Source organism: Aquarana catesbeiana, linkage group LG02 (assembly GCF_042186555.1).
Source record: "Aquarana catesbeiana isolate 2022-GZ linkage group LG02, ASM4218655v1, whole genome shotgun sequence".
NCBI lineage: Eukaryota > Metazoa > Chordata > Amphibia > Anura > Ranidae > Aquarana > Aquarana catesbeiana.
Genome location: NC_133325.1, coordinates 794,567,474 through 794,587,256, shown reverse-complemented (window position 1 = coordinate 794,587,256; position 19,783 = coordinate 794,567,474). Strand labels below are relative to the sequence as shown.

General features: G+C 46.0%; 1 protein-coding gene across 3 annotated transcripts in view; it reads left to right on the top strand.

Moving 5' to 3' along the window:
• The first annotated feature begins 797 nt into the window (after positions 1-797).
• Positions 798-19,783, top strand: part of CSTA (cystatin A) — a 135,204-nt gene continuing 116,218 nt past the window's right edge. The window contains exons 1-3 of one of the 3 annotated variants that reach the window (XM_073617471.1): positions 806-963; positions 3,935-4,036; positions 8,793-10,326. In XM_073617471.1, coding sequence (XP_073473572.1) covers positions 901-963; positions 3,935-4,036; positions 8,793-8,933 — 306 coding nt within the window. In that variant the 5' untranslated portion in view covers positions 806-900 and the 3' untranslated portion in view covers positions 8,934-10,326. Of the gene's footprint in view, positions 964-2,428; positions 2,595-3,934; positions 4,037-8,792; positions 10,327-19,783 lie in introns of those variants that run through there. The other 2 variants (XM_073617470.1, XM_073617472.1) reach the window with 2 other exon arrangements.

The window sequence follows — 19,783 nt, the reverse complement described above, 5'->3', positions numbered from 1 at the left end:
CATACAGGGGGCACTGTCCTGGAGGAGGGGAGATCATACATTCACATACAGGGGGCGCTGTCCTGGAGGAGGGGAGATCATACATTCACATACAGGGGGCGCTGTCCTGGAGGAGGGGAGATCAGACATCCACATACAGGGGGCGCTGTCCTGGAGGAGGGGAGATCATACATTCACATACAGGGGGCGCTGTCCTAGAAGTGCCCCCATCCTCCCCCCCGCTCACGCAAAAATTCGAACGCACGCATCAGTCCCGCACCCACACAAACATCGATCGTCTCACACATGTGAGGTATCACCGCGAACGTTACATCATGGGTAGTAATTCTATCACCAGACCTCGTCTGTATATCTAAAGTGGTCACCTGTGAAGGCTTTACAGATAAAATGTACATAGTTTGTCGCCATTCCGTGGGCTTGTGCAATTTTAAAGCATGACATGTTTGATATCTATCTACTCGCCGTAACATCATCTTTTATACCTTATAAAAAACTGGGTTATGTTTTGTGTGTTTGTGCATTAAAATTTAATAAAGTGTATTTTTTTCAAAAAAGATTGCATTTGAAAAACTGCTCCACGAATACTGCTTGACATCAAAAATTGCAACACCCACCAATTTATTCTCTGGGGCCTCTGCTATAAACAAAATATACATAATGTTTGGGGGTTGTAAGAAATTTTCTAGCAAACAATACAGATTTTTACATGTGAATAAAAAGTGCCAGGAAAGGTCTGGAGCTGAAGAGGTTACATGACACTCCCTCCAATACAGCCCCGCCTACTGGGATGAGCCTGTCTCCTGCTATAACTTCCCCCCCAGGAAGCCTTGGTACAGTCCGCCCCTCTACAGTCTCACTGTACAGTGAAGGGAGAGCAGCTCGGACGGAGCCAACAATGCCATGTGCGGGGGTCTAGGGGATGTGAATCCAGCCACCCCGGAGGTTCAGCAGATCTGTGATCAGGTGAGTGAGGCGGCAGGGGGCGCTGTGTGATAATTACCCGGGGAGGGGAGAGATAACATTCCTAATCTCTACCATAGAGAGGGGAGTGGCCGGGTGGGAGGGTCACATGACAGGGAGATACAATGTATGTGTGTGAGAGGAGATACAATGTATCTGAGTGGAGGGCGGTGCTGTGTGTGGAGTGTCAGCTCTTCTATCAGCTGTATCCTCTGTGTGTTGCAGGGTATGCTGGGATTTGTAGTCCCGATGTCATGTATGAGGAACTACCAATCCCAACACAGCCAGTATGACACTGCAGAGATGTACTGGGAGTGTGAGCAAGTCTTCAAAGCCCCCCTATTGGTGATCAGTGTAGTTCCCCCCCCCCCCCCTATTGGTGATCAGTGTAGTTCCCCTCCCCCCCTATTGGTGATCAGTGTAGTTCCCCTCCCCCCCTATTGGTGATCAGTGTAGTTCCCCTCCCCCCCTATTGGTGATCAGTGTATTCCCCCCCCCTATTGGTGATCAGTGTAGTTGTCCCCCCCCCCTATTGGTGATCAGTGTAGTTGTCCCCCCCCCTATTGGTGATCAGTGTAGTTGTCCCCCCCCCCCTATTGGTGATCAGTGTAGTTGTCCCCCCCCATTGGTGATCAGTGTAGTTCCCCCCCCCCATTGGTGATCAGTGTAGTTCCCCCCCCCTATTGGTGATCAGTGTAGTTCCCCTCCCCCCTATTGGTGATCAGTGTAGCTGTCTCCCCCCCCGCTATTGGTGATCAGTGTAGTTGTCCCCCCCTATTGGTGATCAGTGTAGTTGTCCCCCCCCTATTGGTGATCAGTGTAGTTGTCCCCCCCCCTATTGGTGATCAGTGTAGTTCCCCCCCCCATTGGTGATCAGTGTAGTTGTTCCCCCCCCTATTGGTGATCAGTGTAGTTCCCCCCCCCCATTGGTGATCAGTGTAGTTCCCCCCCCCATTGGTGATCAGTGTAGTTGTTCCCCCCCCCCTATTGGTGATCAGTGTAGTTCCCCCCCCCCATTGGTGATCAGTGTAGTTGTCCCCCCCCCCCCCCATTGGTGATCAGTGTAGTTGTCCCCCCCCCCCCTATTGGTGATCAGTGTAGTTGTCCCCCCCCTATTGGTGATCAGTGTAGTTGTCCCCCCCCCTATTGGTGATCAGTGTAGTTCCCCCCAGTATTGGTGACTAGTGTGGTCCCCCCAATGTATTGATGGTTGGTGCAGTCTCCCCTACCCCCATGTATTTGGCACTCAGTGCAGTCCTCCCCCCTATGTATTGGCGATTGGTGCAGTCCACCCCCCTCCTGTATATTGGCGCTTGGCATATTCCCCCTTCTATTGGTAGTCATTGTAGTGCCCACTTTACAATACAGATTTTTACATGTGAATAAAAAGTGCCAGAAAAGGTCTGGAGCTGAAGAGGTTACATGACACGCCCTCCAATACAGCCCCGCCTACTGGGATGAGCCTGTCTCCTGCTATAACTTCCCCCCCAGGAAGCCTTGGTACAGTCCGCCCCTCTACAGTCTCACTGTACAGTGAAGGGAGAGCAGCTCGGACGGAGCCAACAATGCCGATGTGCGGGGGTCTAGGGGGTGTGAAACCAGCCACCCCGGAGGTTCAGAAGATCTGTGATCAGGTGAGTGAGGCGGCAGGGGGCGCTGTGTGATAATTACCGGGGAGGGGAGAGATAACATTCCTCATCTCTACCATAGAGAGGGGAGTGGCCGGGTGGGAGGGTCACATGACAGGGAGATACAATGTATGTGTGTGAGAGGAGATACAATGTATGTTCTGTGTGTGAGAGGAGATACAATGTATCTGAGTGGAGGGCGGTGCTGTGTGTGGAGTGTCAGCTCTTCTATCAGCTGTATCCTCTGTGTGTTGCAGGGTATGCTGGGATTTGTAGTCCTGATGTCATGTATGAGGAACTACCAATCCCAACACAGCCAGTATGACACTGCAGAGATGTACTGGGAGGGTGAGCAAGTCTTCAAAGCCCCCCTATTGGTGATCAGTGTAGTTCCCCCCAGTATTGGTGACTAGTGTGGTCCCCCCAATGTTTTGATGGTTGGTGCAGTCTCCCCTACCCCCATGTATTTGGCACTCAGTGCAGTCCTCCCCCTATGTATTGGCGATTGGTGCAGTCCACCCCCCCCTCCTGTATATTGGCGCTTGGCATATTCCCCCTTCTATTGGTAGTCATTGTAGTGCCCACTTTATAGGTGGTTCATGTCATCCCCACCCCTTTATTGGTGGTAAGTATAATTCCTGCCATGTTTGTGGTCAGTGCAGTCCTCCCTATATTGGGGGGTCTATGTAGTGCCCTGATATATTGTTGGTCATTGTAGCGCTCCTTTACATCGATGGTCGGTGTGTTACTCTCCTTGGAGTGATCCTGATCCGAAATTCTGTGCTTTATATCCCAGCTCTGATGAGTGATGTCATACCGGACCTGTGATCTGCCGAAACATGATCAGTCCCATAGGAAATCACCGCCTTTTATACTCTCCTTCTCTTTGCACGAAAAAGAAGTTTGTTTGAAAAAATAAAGATAAAATTGTATGATTGGGGCATAATCTAGGTTGGTGTATGGAAGGGGGGGTGTGTTATGTAAAATAAAAAATTGCAGAACTTTTGGTCTTGTGAGATTGTGTGTACTTTCCTTTAATGCAAACGTTGGAACGTTTGAATGTTCTATTTTCTCTGAAAACTGTGTGATTTCCCTATGATACTCAGTGCCATCTAGTGGCCACATTGTAGTATTTTTTCCTATTCTCACAATTTTTTTTTTTTTTTTTTCAATAAATAACCTTCAATCTTCAGAGAACCTAACCTGAGAACATTTGATTTGTCCCATTCACACTGAATCAACTTGCATGCGGTTTCCATGGACCGCTAAGCATATTTTTTTAATAAATACACCCCATGAGTTAGGAGACCATATCGGGACGCTCATCAATGTCTCTTCTTTTCCAGTTCAAAGTGGAGGTGGAGCAGAAATCCGGGATGAATTTCGGCACTTTCGAAGCCATTGAATACAAGACTCAGCTTGTTGCCGGAACAAATTACTTTATTAAGGTAATGTAGAGTGCAATGGAGGAAACCTCAGAGGAGAAGAAGCTGAGCCGTATTACTTATTGTATTTATCACCCAGAAATGTATTCTAGTCATCGCTCAATTCATTAAGAAATACAAATAAATAACAAACATGTTATACTTACCTGCTCTGTGTAATGGTTTTGCACAGAGCAGCCCTGATCCTCCTCTTCTCAGGTCCCGGTCAGTGCTTCTTGGCTCCTCCTCTTCTCTGAGTGCCCCCATAGCAGAACGCTTGCTATGGGGGTACTTGTGTGTGTGCGCTTCTGAGCCACGCTCTGTCTATCCATAAGACACATAGAACGGGGGTCAGCCCCACCCCTGTTCCCTCCTTGCTGACTGTGATTGACAGCAGCGGGAGCCAATGAGGAGGGACAGAGTCAGGAGAGCAGACACTCTCATTCACATTGCTGAATCAGGCTCAAGTAACTATTAGGGGGGCTGTGGGGGGAGCTGCATACTGAAGGTCTTTTTGTCATCATGCAAAGAATGTCTGTCAGGCTTTATAGCTACAGTAATACCTCAGATTGTGAGTAACGCGGTTTACGAGCGTTTCGCAATACAAGCTATTATTTATTTATATTTTTTAATCCTGACTCAGTTTGCGAGCAGGATTCAAGCCAATGGGGTTTGCAGTACCGCGTTTGGCCAGAGGTGCGGGGGCACCGGTGACACTCGGAGCCGCTCTAAAACACTCCGTTCCCGAGTGTCTCCGAGTGCATCCAAGTGTTTCCGAGTGTCTCTGGTGCCCCCCCCCCCACCTCTGGCCACATGCGGTACTGCATACTATATCACGTAACTGGTGAACGAGTTTCCATTGACTCCTATGGGGAAACTCGCTTTGATATAAGAGTGCTTTGGATTACAAGCATTCTCCTGGAATGGATTCTGCTCGTAATCCAAGGTACCAATGTACCATGGTAGAAAATTCCTATTCATCATTATATTCTTACTGTATAAATGTATTTGAAAATTGTATCCTTTTCTGATTGGTCAGATAAAAAAACAAAAAAAAAAACTTTTGATACAATGTATTAGTTTATTTCTATTTGGTCTAATGGAGCTCTGTCTGTCATCTCAAAACTGTTACAAAGAGGATATAATGTAACAAATTAATTCTCTTCAATAAACATGAAACTTTGTGCTGCAACCGGCTTTAGTTCTACATAAATTACTTGTATTTTTAACTAAAAAAATAAATAAAAACCGTGAAGCCCCAACATAACACCACCCTACATGTCCTTCAGCAGGTGCCCCAAAACGAGGGGCTCCACAAAGAAATGAGGCCACCCCCCAGCTTGGGGTTCCAAGATAATGGTGTTGGTATTGATGGGGTATGTTTTTTGTGCCCCGGTAGAAGATGACCCGTTTTTATCCTCTTGTGCTACTTTACAAAAACAAACAAATTCCCTTTAAAAGGGGTTGTAAACATGGGCGACCGCAGAACTTTAAGGTCACACATGCTCCGCCCCTTTTTGACAATGTCATGAAGGGGAGGGGCTTAGTCATTATTACATAAAGCGCAGGCATGCAATGGTTTGAGAAACCTGACGCAGAATCTTAATAGAAGGATCAAGCTGCCATTGTCTGATTAACTATTTCTAATTTCCACTGGAAAGATATATGTGTTATATAAGAGATAATTCATCTTCACTTTGTATTGGAAGTTACTCAGATGTACCATGCCCATATAAATAGCCTAGAGAATGTACATCTTTTTATATTGCAATCAGGAGCGGACTGACAACTCATGGGGCCCCCCAGGCAATAGAAGATTATGGGGCCCCCCAGGCTTACAGGTGGCCACCATTCCAGGAGTAACAAACAAAACATATAGAGTACAGCAGTCAGGATGAGCGCCACACTCACATCAGAGTCCTCCTTTACATCAAAGTCCCAACATTCTCCCTATACATCACAGTCCTCAGTGTGCCACCCTATGGCAGAGCCCCCCCCAGTGTGTCACCTTCTATCAGTGTCCCCTTACACACAACTTTGCACCTTAGTGCTCGGTGTGGTAGGCAGCTGGCAGGAAAAGGCCTTTAAATTAGAAAAAAAAAATCCACTTGTTGCAGACTCTGAACTACGCAAGTGAGTCGTAGAGCCAGTGGAATAGTGAACTGCTGTGGTTGGCCTCAGATCTGGCAGTGAGGCATGTGAATAAAAGCCATGATTGATGTGTGCCATGATGTCACCGAACAGGTGTGTGCCCAGACCTGCACTGCTGCCTGATCCGAGGCTGAGCAGTTCACCATTCAGCTCCCTCTGAATGGCAACAAGTGGATTTTTCAGGGGCAAGGGATTGTTATATCGACTTCTGTTTAGAAACAGTAGGCACACATGGATCATACAGTATACATATACACACAGTATACATATATACACATAGACATGCAGTATACACATAGACACGCAGTATACATATATACACATATACACACAGACACATAGTATACATATACATAGACACACACCAGCACTTTTCACCCAAAAATCAGCCTGATTGAACACACTGTTGCCCCCATCTCCTGGCATGCTGGGACTTGTAGTGTCCCAGCAGCTCACAGACACATTAGGTGGTAATGCAGGAGAGGGAGGGGACTGTGTCTGTGTATTGGTGGGCAGGTAATGAGTAGGTAGGGTAGCAGAGACTGGGGGAAAAGTTCAGAAGATCCTTCCTCCAGAAACATGGCACTTCTCACACAGAAAATCAATCTAACAGCTTCAGAGTTGGGAGGAGCCATGCTAGAGGAAAACACATCCTCCCCCTCCCTCCTGCTCACCAGGGTAAGCCACTGACAAAAATACACTCAGTTCAGCTTAGCAAGCTTACCTTCCTGCAGACTGCAGCCCTTCCCACACTGCAGGCTGTGTCCCCATCTCCCTCTCCTATCCTCCAGTGGCATCTCCTGCTCTGAAATCAAATGAGCCGCGGTGGGGAAGGGGGAGTGCATACTGTGTTCCTATTGGCTGAGGAGGCAGTGCAGAGGCCGGGCAGCTATAGCCTTACAGCAAAATGATGTCGGCAAGGGACATTTCTGGGACGGATGTAAAAAAAACACACTTTTACATACTATCCCTGGTTTTACTGAGGCTGGCCAGTCTGATGGGGCCCCCTAGTGGCCTTGGGGCCCTTGGGCACTGCCCGAGGGCCCGAATGGTCAGTCCGCCCCTGATTGCAATACATGTTGTGGGTGGCCATATTTCGACCTTGATGAAAACCGCTATTCTGTATGAGCATTGGAGCCAGTGTACTGTATAAACCCATGGAGCATCAAGCTTAGAAAAAACAAACAAACTCTTGCGAGCTACCATGTGAAAATCCAAATGATAATTCAAGATGATTAAAGGACAGCTGCTAGCATTGATCACATCCCATGTGCTCGTGCCAAATAAGAATTTATACCAATATAATGCTGCACTATCCAAATGTAATCAAATGATAATCGTAAAAAAATCCCAATATTACTGACTGCAGTTAACTATTGGTGGTGAGATATTCCATTCCTATGTAAAAAATCTAGTGAACATAATAATGAAATCTTGTGCGATTAAAATTGCGATCCTGTGCGATACTCCCAGTGTCAACCTGTGTAGCATACACACCTCCTATATACACATGTAGCATTCATATGCAACAGAGACATATGCAACCTATTGCGATAATTGCAGTGACAACCTGTAATTTACATAAATCTATATAAGAGTGCATCAATATACAATAATCAATATAGAAATAAAGTGAACCGTGTTTAAAGTGCTCTTGTGCCAAACTAATTCATGCATTAATCTGTGTCCACACACTCCAAGGTGAGCGCAGACACCAAAGGGGAGCACAAGAGTGGACGCCAGCACTTTACTGTTTTATCACCTGAAGAACGGAATAGTTATGAATGGACTTTATGTTGCGATTCTGTGGACACAGATCAATGCATGAATTAGTTTGGCACAAGAGCACTTTAAACACGGTTCACTTTATTTCTATATTGATTATTGTATGTTGATACACTCTTATATAGATTTATGTAAATTACAGGTTGTCACTGCAATTATCGCATTTATCACACAGGGTTGCATATTTCTCTGTTGCATATGAATGCAACATATGTATATAGGAGGTGTGTGATACACAGGTTGACATTGGGAGTATCGCAATTTTTAATTGTTTATGATCGCAATTTTAATCACATAAGTTTCATTATTATGTTCACTAGATTTTTTTTTTTTTTACATAGGAATGGAATATCTCATCACCAATATTTAACTGCAGTCAGTAATATTAGGATTTAGCATTAATTATCATTTGATTACATTTGGATAGCGCAGCATCAAGCTCATAACCTGGAAACCTGGCTTATGAAGGGTTAAGGGAATCCCTGCGCTGGGAGCAAACAGTGGCTGACCTTATGCAAAGCTTTAGTGATCTGAGATAACAAGTGTATAGATAAGAGTAGCAGAGTTGGGAAATGCATACACAGTCACTCCATGTAGAATGGGTGTGAACACTAGACGTGTGTAAGAAGTCCTCTCCAGCTCACCAGACCCCTCTTGTTCTTCTTCTTCTTCTATTGCCAATCCACGGCCACATAAATTAAATTTATATCATTGTTTTCACACAAACAGAGCTTTCTTTGGGTGGTATTTGATCACTACTGGGTTTTTTCTTTTTGTGATCTTCACTTTATTGGAAATCAGATGCAGTTACAGTATTGATGACGGTTGTGTTTGTCCTTCTCAGACTCATGTAGGAGGTGATCAGTATATACATCTGCGGATCTACAAGAAGCTCCCGTGTTACCAGGAGGAGATGAGCCTCACCGCCTTCCAGGTGGGCAAGACCAGAGAGGAACCCATCGTCCACTTTGAACCCAGCCACTGACCAATCCGGACGCAGCTCTCTGCCGCTAGTTTTATTTCTCTTTCCTAATAGAATAATAAATCGGATGATGTGTTGTTGTCATTTAATATCATCTTTTATTGTAATGATAAGAAGTAGCATTTCCACCATGGAGGGTGCAGAAACAAAGTGCTCATAGCACTAGGGGGGGTCCAATACTGGATGAACCCCCTTTCTAGCAATCTTTGCAATAAAAAAAAAAATGCTTCTGAAGTTGCTTCTGTCCTTTCCTCCCATTGCAGTATTGGTAGGACTATCATGGAGTGTTGATTATATGTATACAGTGCTGACACATTCTGCAGCCTGGTGTCCCATCTGAAGTCCTTTTGGTACCTAAAGGATAACTTCACCTTTCGTTACATGTTACACCCATATTTAGGGTGTAACATGTTACGAACAGACCGGCGCCTACACCTCCCCGATTCCCTGATCTGACCGCTAGCGGGGATCTCATTCCCTCCCCCACTAGCTGTCACAATTAAAAAAAAAAACAAAAAAACAAGCCCAGCCGCGTCACTCATGCACATTGTCCAGTGAATGGGAAAACTACAAGGTCCCAGCAGCCTTTGCGGCTGTCGGCCTGTAGTTTACAATGAACAACCATGACGCTGTGGTGGTTCGTTCGCTCTTCCTGTCAGATTGTATCGGCTTGCTCACGCGGGACATACGGGCACACTGTTGGACTGCAGGACACCTGCATGGGACTAGCAATCTGCTGATCGCTGGTGCGATGCTTTAAACTCGGGGGGTCTCAAACTGGCGGCCCTCCAGCTGTTGCGAAACTACAAGTCCCAATATGCCTCCACCTGGGAGAGTCATACTTGTAACTGTCAGCCTTGCAATGCCTCAGGGGACTTGTAGTTGTGTAACAGCTGGAGGACCACCAGGTTGTGATCCCTGCTTTAGACGCAGGGATCACCAAACTGCGGCCCTCCAGCTGTTCTGGAACTGCACATCCCATGAGGCATTGCAAAACTCTGACATTCACAGACATGACAAGGCATGATAGGGATTGTAGTTCCTGAACAACTAAAGGGCCGTAGTTTGGAGACCCCTGCAGAAACCAAAAGTAATAAATGCATTTAAATTAAAAAAAAAAAGTGCATTTATTATTTTTTGTTAAAAGGTGAACTTGTCCCACTGGAGGTGAAGACAATACGACCTATATATACATATCCTATAGAATTGTAATAAGGAATACGGTATTTTCCCTCCTACTCCCTTTTCTTCTTTTCTATTGATCTTCCCCACCAGTCATTTTATCGAATCGTTCTATTGTCACTTATGTTGCCAATTTGTGTAATTTTGTTCCCCTTATTGCTTTGTTTTTTTCTATCCTTGGAAATAAGTGAATAAAAATATATTCAACCTAAAAGGTGAACTCCTTTAACATGCAGACCTCAGGCCCCAGGAAAAAATAGATTTGTAAACTAGTTGTAATGGCAGTAAACTCTAAAAGTCTAATATAACGTACCCAGTCTCTGCCCGCCTCCCACGGCCCTCTGCCACCATAAGTGAGTTACTTCCAAGATTGGACCGTGCCGCCTGCTTTGCTCCCCTCACTGTCACAGAATGGTCAGTCTGCTCCTGATGTCACCCGAGTGCGGTCCGCACCCCTGTAATGACGCCACTATATCACATACCTCTCCAATTCATTTCAACTTTTTTGTTTTTTTTTATTAATGAAAAACTTCCCATTTTCATATTTTATTTTACACCCAGTCATACAATCACCGGGTCCCTGTGCTTTTCTATGCAATGCCTCAGTACTCCTCTCAAGAGTCCTCAGTCCTGATTCAAGTAGTGGGTGAGCTTTTGGGAGGAGTTATTCAAATATCAAAATGTTTTGATGGGTAGGTGTCAGTCGGGAGGAGGGCTAGACAGGCTGTATTTGCATGCATGACGCCCACATGTGATGTTCAGCCTCCATGAGTGAAAGAACTGAAATCCAATTAATGAAAGCGGCAGACCGGGGACAGTCAGGCTAGGGAAGAAAGTGCAAGATGATACTGGACGTCCTCCAGCCAGGAAATGAGGTGGTCTCTATCTGACTTGCTGCAGCTTCTAATGCACATTGAGAAAAGTTCACAGTGTGCAGGGAAATCAGAGGAAGCCGTTTCAGTCCAGGAGAGGAGCTGGTAAACTATTGGATCTTCAAACTGAATAGTCCTGGTCCCATGTTATTTTTGATCCTATATAATTTTTTTTTTTTTTAACCATACAGTGGCTCCTTTGTTAGTGCAAAGTAACAATTCATCTCATGTAGGTGAATAACATCCTGCCACCTGCTGGCAACTCAGGAACATCACATTTTTCTGTGTTAATACAAAGTCTCTGTTCATTTTTATGATAGATCTTCATGGAATTACACTGCCACCTATTGGCAGCTTTGTAACATCACACATTTCTTGTGTATAGCAAAAGCAGGAGCTCCACTTTGAAGAGAAAGAACAGACAGCGCCATCTACAGGACACAAATAGAACTACAAAGATTCCTATTATAGATAGCCGACATGAACCTGACAATATGAAGTCCAACAAATCTTACAGCAAGGGGAGAGAGACTGCAAGGTGTCTGACCATACACACCAGAATTCCTTCTTCACCGGCTGCCTCCACCCCATGTTCACTTAAAAACCAAAGTGTGTCACAGCTACCCTGCAAAACGTACAACTAAATTCCAGGCAGATGCTAAATAACTATTAGAAAATAAACACATTTTGGACATTAGTATAATAGTAGTAATTAGGATAAGTACTTGCATTTATCTTAATATAAAGTAATCCCATGTGGGGGCATATTCACTTCTTTTTTAGTGTTTTGTCTCCCGGGGACCAGGGCTGTCTTACTAGCATCATGGGCACCAATAAGAAAAACATGCCAGAAATCAAAGACTAATCAACACAAAGGGCACAATACGGGGGGGGGGGGGGGTCAGGAAGGCACAGTGCTAGAGTTGGGAGATCACAGTATGGGGGGGTGGAAGGGCATAGTATGAGAGAGGCAAATGGGCACAGTACAGGAGTCAGGAAGGCATGAAGCAGTGGTGGCCGGTGTTTTTTTCTTTTTTCCACAGGGCGACCCGATGGCACTCCACCGCCTGCTTGCTCGCTGTCTGCTGGTCGGTCCAACACGTACCTCACCTAGGTGGCAGGTGGTGGGCTGCGGGCAGTAGCTCCTGTGTCCTCTCCTCCAGCATGGTGGCTTCCGCCGTGCATCTCCTCTCTCTAGGCACTAGGCATCCAATAGGATCACCTGTGCTTTCAACCAATCAGGTGATGGGTCTCACGACCCACTTCCTGATTGGCTGGGATTCGCTAGTCTCACACAACTGGGTGGGCCATTGGAATCCATGGTCCAGTGCCCTGTATGTAGATCAGGGGGTTGGATACCCCTCATGGACGGGCTGCCACTGGCATGGAGGTTAAGGAAGAACCCCCCAGGTGGAACATCTTATTACTGCTGCTGCTTGTGCTGGTGGGATGTATACTACTCCAATCCTCCTATTCATTTCATGTTATCAGCGCAGTACACATCTCGCCCACACAAGCAGCGGCAGTGATAAATCTCTCCACCTCTGCGGTTCTTCCTTAACCCCTACAAAGTGCCGAAAAAGCGCCAGAAACTTCTGGAGGAAAGTAGTGGGGGGAGACGTCATTCGGATTGTAGATTTAGCCCAATGACAGGCTGCTGTTGGCCCTGCAACACGGCACCATCATTCCTCCAAAATTCACAAGTCAGTAACAGAAGCGCTCAAGTCTTTGGAAACAATTCACCACAAAAGGCAAAACATATCCCCTTGGCGAATTCTTTAACTGCTTAACAGAATTTGTGGTATATTGCCTCTCTTGCCCCTGCGGCCCGCTTTATGTAGGCCGCACTATCAGAACCTTACGCAAAAGGTTCAGAGAACATAGACGCTCCATTGAAGACAAAAACAACCTCACTATCCCTAGACATTTCACTGAATTCCATCAGGGCTCCACCAATGGCCTACAGGTCTGGATTATAGAGACCATCCTGGGTAGTTTCCCCCGAGCTGAATGCATTAAGCGTCGGTGCGAGAGAGAAACTTTCTAGATCTACACACAGGAAAGTTTAAAGCCTGGTCCATTCCATCTATTAACATATACTGGTACCCACAGACCCATCCATCCTAATCATAGCCATTCCCTATAACCTACCACTCACCCCATTGTTAGATAAACCAATGATTCCCCCCCTCGTTCTCCCTCCTCCCCCATCCCACCCCTTTCCTCCCCGCCCCCCACTCCTATCTTCCCCATTATCCCTACGGGCCCAAGGGCCACTCCGTTATTTTTACCACAGAAATTCTACTCTAGCCCACACCACTTTGGAGATGAGCATGTATAGCAACAATGTGTGCGGTCATGTACCTGCGTTTTATGCACATGCCCGCGTTTTCATTGTTGTTTTCATAGTTTCTGCATAACGACTCAATTCCCTTATGGGTACAGGTGACACATAGATATGCATGTGTGTGGATGTGTTTCTGGATACCTCCAAATCAGTGCGATTGTCCTGCTCATAACTAGCTAGAAACTAAAATTCTCGCAAAAAATAAAAAACAACCCCCATATATTAATTAAAATTAAAAACAACTTTCCCAAATATTCTCTCAACAGGAATTTTGTTAGTCAATGAGATTGTCACAACGCCAATTTTTAACTATACCAGAGGAAATAATGAACCTCCTATTCATGCTTACCTTCCACATCTATAGATATGCAATTTGAATGCTATTTATATTACTTCACTCTACATTATTTTATTTTTACTTTTATCTTTATATTATATTTTATTTTTATTTTTACTTTTATTTTTAGTTCCAATTCTATTTTTATCTTTATTTTTGCTCTATTATTTATCATTAATATCTTTATGTTTATAAAAGAATTATTTTCTCTACATATATTTATTTTTTCTCTATAATGATTTTTTCTTCTTTACTTTTATTTATTTTCATTAGTATTCCTATTCCCATCAAATTTGATTGTATTTCAGTTTATTTACCCACCCTTAGTCCTGTGTTGTGTACATATACAGTATAGATTAGTTTTTATATTTCTTACCAAACACAAGCACCTTTTTATTTGATGGCTAAATTGATCTGTGCATGATCCGCGCCTTGAAACTAGTGCTGGTCTGCTGCGCCTTGCAGTTCCTGGCACCGCCCCTTCCCCTCCCCTTTCTCTACATAAACCTTGCCGATGATGGCCGAATCACACGCCTGACGAAGGAGTACGCATGCTCCGAACGTGAGTGCTCAAGCCACCCCCCCTGTTCTCAAGCCCCTATGATTCCTGCCGACGTGCCCTGCTGATGTGCCTGCTGTGAGAATCCCCAGCCTCGGAGCTATGGATGCCACTGGAGCGGCCGAGGACTGACCTATCACTGCTGCCCAGTGCCCAGCTGAAACAGAGGGAATATCCAGGACCGCTAAAAGAACCGCAAATACCAATGCCTGTATAACACTGCTTAAATGTGAGTTTACTTTTAAAGCAAATTAAAGCTTTCTTTAATTTATTATGCTTAGAGCGGCGCTGCTCTCTTTTCCTTCTTCTCAGGTCTGTGGTGGGCAGCCGGTGAAGGTGACACATTAGATCAAGCACCTTCGACAGAACACAGCTAAAACCAGAAGAAGCTGCATGGAATAACATTAGGGGGTCTTCAAAATACGCAGAATGAAGTCATGCATCTAGTAAACAATATACATCCGTGTTTCTGGGTTCTTGAGCTAAAACTGAACTTTTATACATTGCAAACCCTCAACTATGGTTCATATTACCTTCATAAAAAAAGGTTACACTACTGTATAGGAAGCTGACAATCAGATTGACACCAAACATGTCCATGTTATAAGGTCCAGAAGGCTGATGGGACACATTCAACCTCCTAAGAGAGATATACAGTTGTGCCCAAAAGTTTGCATCCCCTGGCAGAAATGGAGACATTTTGGCATTGATATTGAACGTTAGTAACACTGTACTACTTTGAGGGGGGGGGGATTTTCAGTTATGATCACTGCTATAAGCAATATTTTTAACTGTCATGAATGGCTTCCATTCATAACAGCTTGCTTATTGTAATGCTGTGATTAGCTACAGCTAATCACATGGTACAGGGTGACGGGTACCATGTGATACCCGTGGGCCAATCACAGCATCACAATAGTGAGCAAGCGATCAAAGGATGAATCTGTAGTTGAAGTCAGTTTAAAGCAACCTGTCAGGTAAAAAAAAAAACTTGTGTTTTTTTTTAACCCCCTATTAACCCTTAATTTACTCTACTCAGCCCTAATTAACTCCTTATTCTCCTTCTCCATTTAATTATTTTTTTTCCTGCTGATTTTTTTTTTGTTCCTTTCTATTTTATAAACGGAACTATTAATAGTTAAAACCTTTTATTTTTGTTTGCTTTCTTTGTTAATATTTTTACACCTTTAACACATATTTACACGTTTCTCATTTAAAAAAGAGCAAAATAAAAAAATGTATTTAATGTGTAAATAACTTTTCAATGCTTTGTACCATTGCTGACAGCTGAAGTGTAAACAAAACAGTTGCCCGCAGGTATTAATAATTGGTATCAGAAAATACTAAAAAAAAAATGATATAGGTGCATACCTAATTGTAATCATGTGATCGCTATGATTGGTCATAGTGATCAGGATACAATCACCGTGGAGGCAGTGGTCACGGGATCGCGCTGCTGAGCAGTGCCAGTGTGCATATGCTAAGTGACGTACCAGTACAATGCTTAGCCTTTAGCTGCCGTCCCCTGCAGTAAATGTACTGTAGGCGGGAGCCCGGATTTACTCCCTTTGCCGCCCCAAGGCCCTTCAATGCCGCCCCCCCCACACACCATCAGAAAGAGCCCCCAGACATAATACGGTCAAAGACTGCAGACATGATACAAGAGATGGTCAGAGACTGCAATCATAGTACAGGAGATGGTCAGAGATTGCAGACATGATACAGGAGACGGTCAGAGACTGCAGTTCCTATAGACATTAGTAGATAATGGCCGATCGGCCCTCTCACCTGACCCAGCGATACAGCAATGGTTCCTCTGATCAGGAGTAAGCTCACTCTGAATTGCCCGTGGCGACTCCGCTGGGTAGCACCCAGATCTGTATTCCTGCAATGACTCCATTCCTTTCTCCGGCAGGGATTGCGCTAGACTGTGTGGCTTTCCCTCTGGTGGCGCAGGGCAGCGGGGTTCTCTCTCTGATGGTGTTCTCTCAGCACTGCCCTCTCCCTCTGGAGCCCTGGGTGTACTTTCCTGGGTGTAGACCCCCCAGGACAAACCACCCCCCTCCATTAGTACAGACCCTCCCCCAGGACAAACCCCCCTCCCTTCATTAGTACAGACCCCCCCAGGACAAACCCCCCTCCCTTCATTAGTACAGACCCCCAGGACAAACCCCCCTCCCTTTATTAGTACAGACCCTCCCAGGACAAACCCCCCTCCATTAGTACAAACCCCCCCAGGACAAACCCCCCTCCATTAGTACAAACCCCCCCAGGACAAACCCCCCTCCATTAGTACAAACCCCCCCAGGTCAACCCCCCACCATTAGTACAAACCCCCCCAGGACAACCCCCCTCCATTAGTACAGACCTCCCCAGGACAAACACCCCTCTATTAGTACAACCCCCCCAGGACAACCCCCTCCATTAGTACAAACCCCCCAGGACAACCCCCTTCATTAGTACAAACCCCCCAGGTCAACCCCCCTCCATTAGTACAACCCCCCTCCATTAGTACAAACCCCCCCAGGACAAGCCCCCTCCATTAGTACAGACCCCCACCAGGAAAAACCACCCTCCCTTCATTAGTACAGACCCCCCCAGGACAAACCCCCCATTAGTACAAACCCCCCTAGGACAACCCCCTCTCCATTAGTACAAACCCCCCAGGTCAACCCCCATCCCCTCCATTAGCACAGACCCCCCCAGGACAAACCACCCCTCCCTTCATTAGTACAGACCCCCAGGACAACCCCCCCCAGGACAACCTCCCCTCCATTAGTACAGACCCCCAGGACAACCCCCCCTCCATAAGTGTACAACAGAACAGATGGAGACAGGCTTGGGTGGGAGTGAGAGACAGAGGAGAACATGCCCCCCCCCACACAGAGACCAGCCGCTCCGATCTCCGGCGGCTGCTCTCCTTCTCTGACCGGAGGAGGGAGGGGGGACAGGCTTGAGCCTCAAAAAAACCAGCAGCGGCGCTGGTGACCTGGGGAGGGAGCCGCCTCAGTCTGGACACAGAGAGGAGGAGGAGTAGTGGAGCACTCTAGCGCTTCAGCGCCCCCACCTCTCTGGCGCCCGAGTGCACTGCATGCTGCTATGTTAGTGTGGGGGGCGGCCGAGAAGTCCTTGCAGGAGCGGTGCTGCCCCTGTACCACTGCCGCCCGAGGCCTGGCCTTGGTGGCCTTGTGGGCGGGAGGCAAGTGGTTAAAGACACCGGCCTTTTGGTGGGTGGAATTGAACGCTGAGCATCCGCATATTTTCAGCCCTGTGTAAGCTACTTACCGTGCTGAGAACGCACTCCCTGCACGCTCCCAGCACAGCGAGATTCGGTAAGCTTCCGATGCATACTTGCGATCGGGAGCTTTCCGATCATGTGACCGCTGTGACAGTCAATCACAGCGGTCACATGACCCAAATGCCCACCTCCCGGCTTTTAGAACTCTTAAAGGGCCAGGAGGTGGTCAGCGCCAAGGGGTTAATGACTGTGTTCTTGCACCACCCCCCCCTGCTTTAGTCACACACAGACCCTTTGGAGATTAGAACATGAAGTTAGACACATGAAATGTACCTCCTAATATTCATTATCGATTATTACTGATCAGTATGCCTGGTAACACAATAAGAGCTCAGACCAAGTATACTTTATTCTTAAAACTTTATTAAACTGTAACATTACATATAACATTTTCTTGACCATTTTTATTTTAAAAAAAATCCCCCAAACACAACAGAGTTACCCTCGCAGAATTTTTTTTTTAGCTGTCCTCAGCAAAAAAAACACCATCCCACATATATCTATGCCAACCATTGTCAAAGCATTCATGGCTGAGTAAGTAACTTAGTAAGCAAACTTCGAGAAAACTGAGGCCCTAAACATATCCTTGCCCAAAATTACTTTATCTCAACTTCAGTCTACATACCACTTCCCTACCGGGCCATAGTAAAATGACGTCCTTGACTTTGTGAGGTGATATCTGAATGATGGGTGCAGCGAGAGGCATTATTCAGATATCATTATTTCCAGCCGGCGATTCCCTACACCATAAGAATGATCATAGCGGCAGTTCTGCCGCTTGATCATTCTTATAGGCGACGGGAGGAGACGTCCCCCGTTTCCCGCCGCCATCCGGTGCTTCTCCGGGCTCTCCCGTGCCATCGGAGGCCTGGAGAAAGAATCGCCCGCCGCCGGGTGACTACGATAGAGATGACTGGTGACCAGATGGTCACCAGTCTCTATGACCGTCGGAGGCCCGGGCGCAACGTTATGACATCACGCCCGGGTACCCAAATGTAAACAAAGCCGCGATCGCGGCTGTCAGCATGAGATTGGTGAATTTTTTTTCTATACATCTTCAAGGCGATCCCTGTCCCCCCTCCGCAAGGCTTCTTCCAGACGGTCAATAGGACTATTCGTAATTTTATCTGGCAACATAAGAGGCCTAGGATTGGTTCTTCCACTTTAGCGTTACCAAAGATTAGAGGAGGTGTTGCTCTTCCTAACCTATTGTTCTATTTCCATGCAGCGTCGCTAATCAGGATAATTGATTGGTACCATGGTAAATCCACTAAGCTGTGGACATCCTTAGAAAATGACCTGATTTCTCCTGACCTCACGTCATTACCGTGGACAGACCCGACACATAGACCCCCTACTAACCTACTGCCCCTTATGACTGCTGCTACGCTACGAATTTGGGACAGTTACCTTACTAAAGGTTTGCTGTCCTCGAGACCTAGCCCCTTGACCCCACTCTTTGCACTCCATTCTTTCTCTCTGGCTTGTATTAACTCTTATGCCCTGTACACGCGATCGGACTTTCCAATGGAAATTGTGCGATCGGAGCTTGTTGTCGGAAATTCTGACTGTGTGTGGGCTCCATCGGACTTTTTCCGGAATTTCTGACACACAAAGTTTGAGAGCTGGATCTAAAATTTTCCGACAACAAAATCCGTTTGCGTAAATTCCGATCGTGTGTAGACAATTCCAAGGCACAAAGTGCCATGCTTGCTCAGAATCAAGCAGAAGAGCTGCACTGGCTATTGAACTTCATTTTTCTTGGCTCGTCGTACGTGGTGTGCATCATCGCGTTCTTGACGTTTGGAATTTCCGACCCACTTTGTATGACCGTGTGTATGCAAGACAAGTTTGAGCCAACATCCATCGGGAAAAAACTTACGCGGCATAAGTTTCTTTCATGGCAAAAATCTGATGCTCCTCTGTTGAGCCATACGCTTCGAGCTGGTAAACTAATTCCCTTATCTTAAATGCTCCCTGCATGCCATAACCCAACTGGTGCCTGGCTTGAACACATTCAATTGACGAACTTTCTGGACAAAATACCGAACATCGCCGACTTATATAGGTCGCAAACAGCCTTCAAATCGTTGCTGTCCCAATCTAGCAGACCGGACCATGCATTATCCCAGATATACCAGATTCTGGTTCAGATCTCTTTCCTAGATCCACCACCATTCCTTTCAAAGTGGGAATGGGAACTTAATGTATCTCCTGATGATATGGAATGGGGCAAAACACTGGCGCTTTCGTTTAAA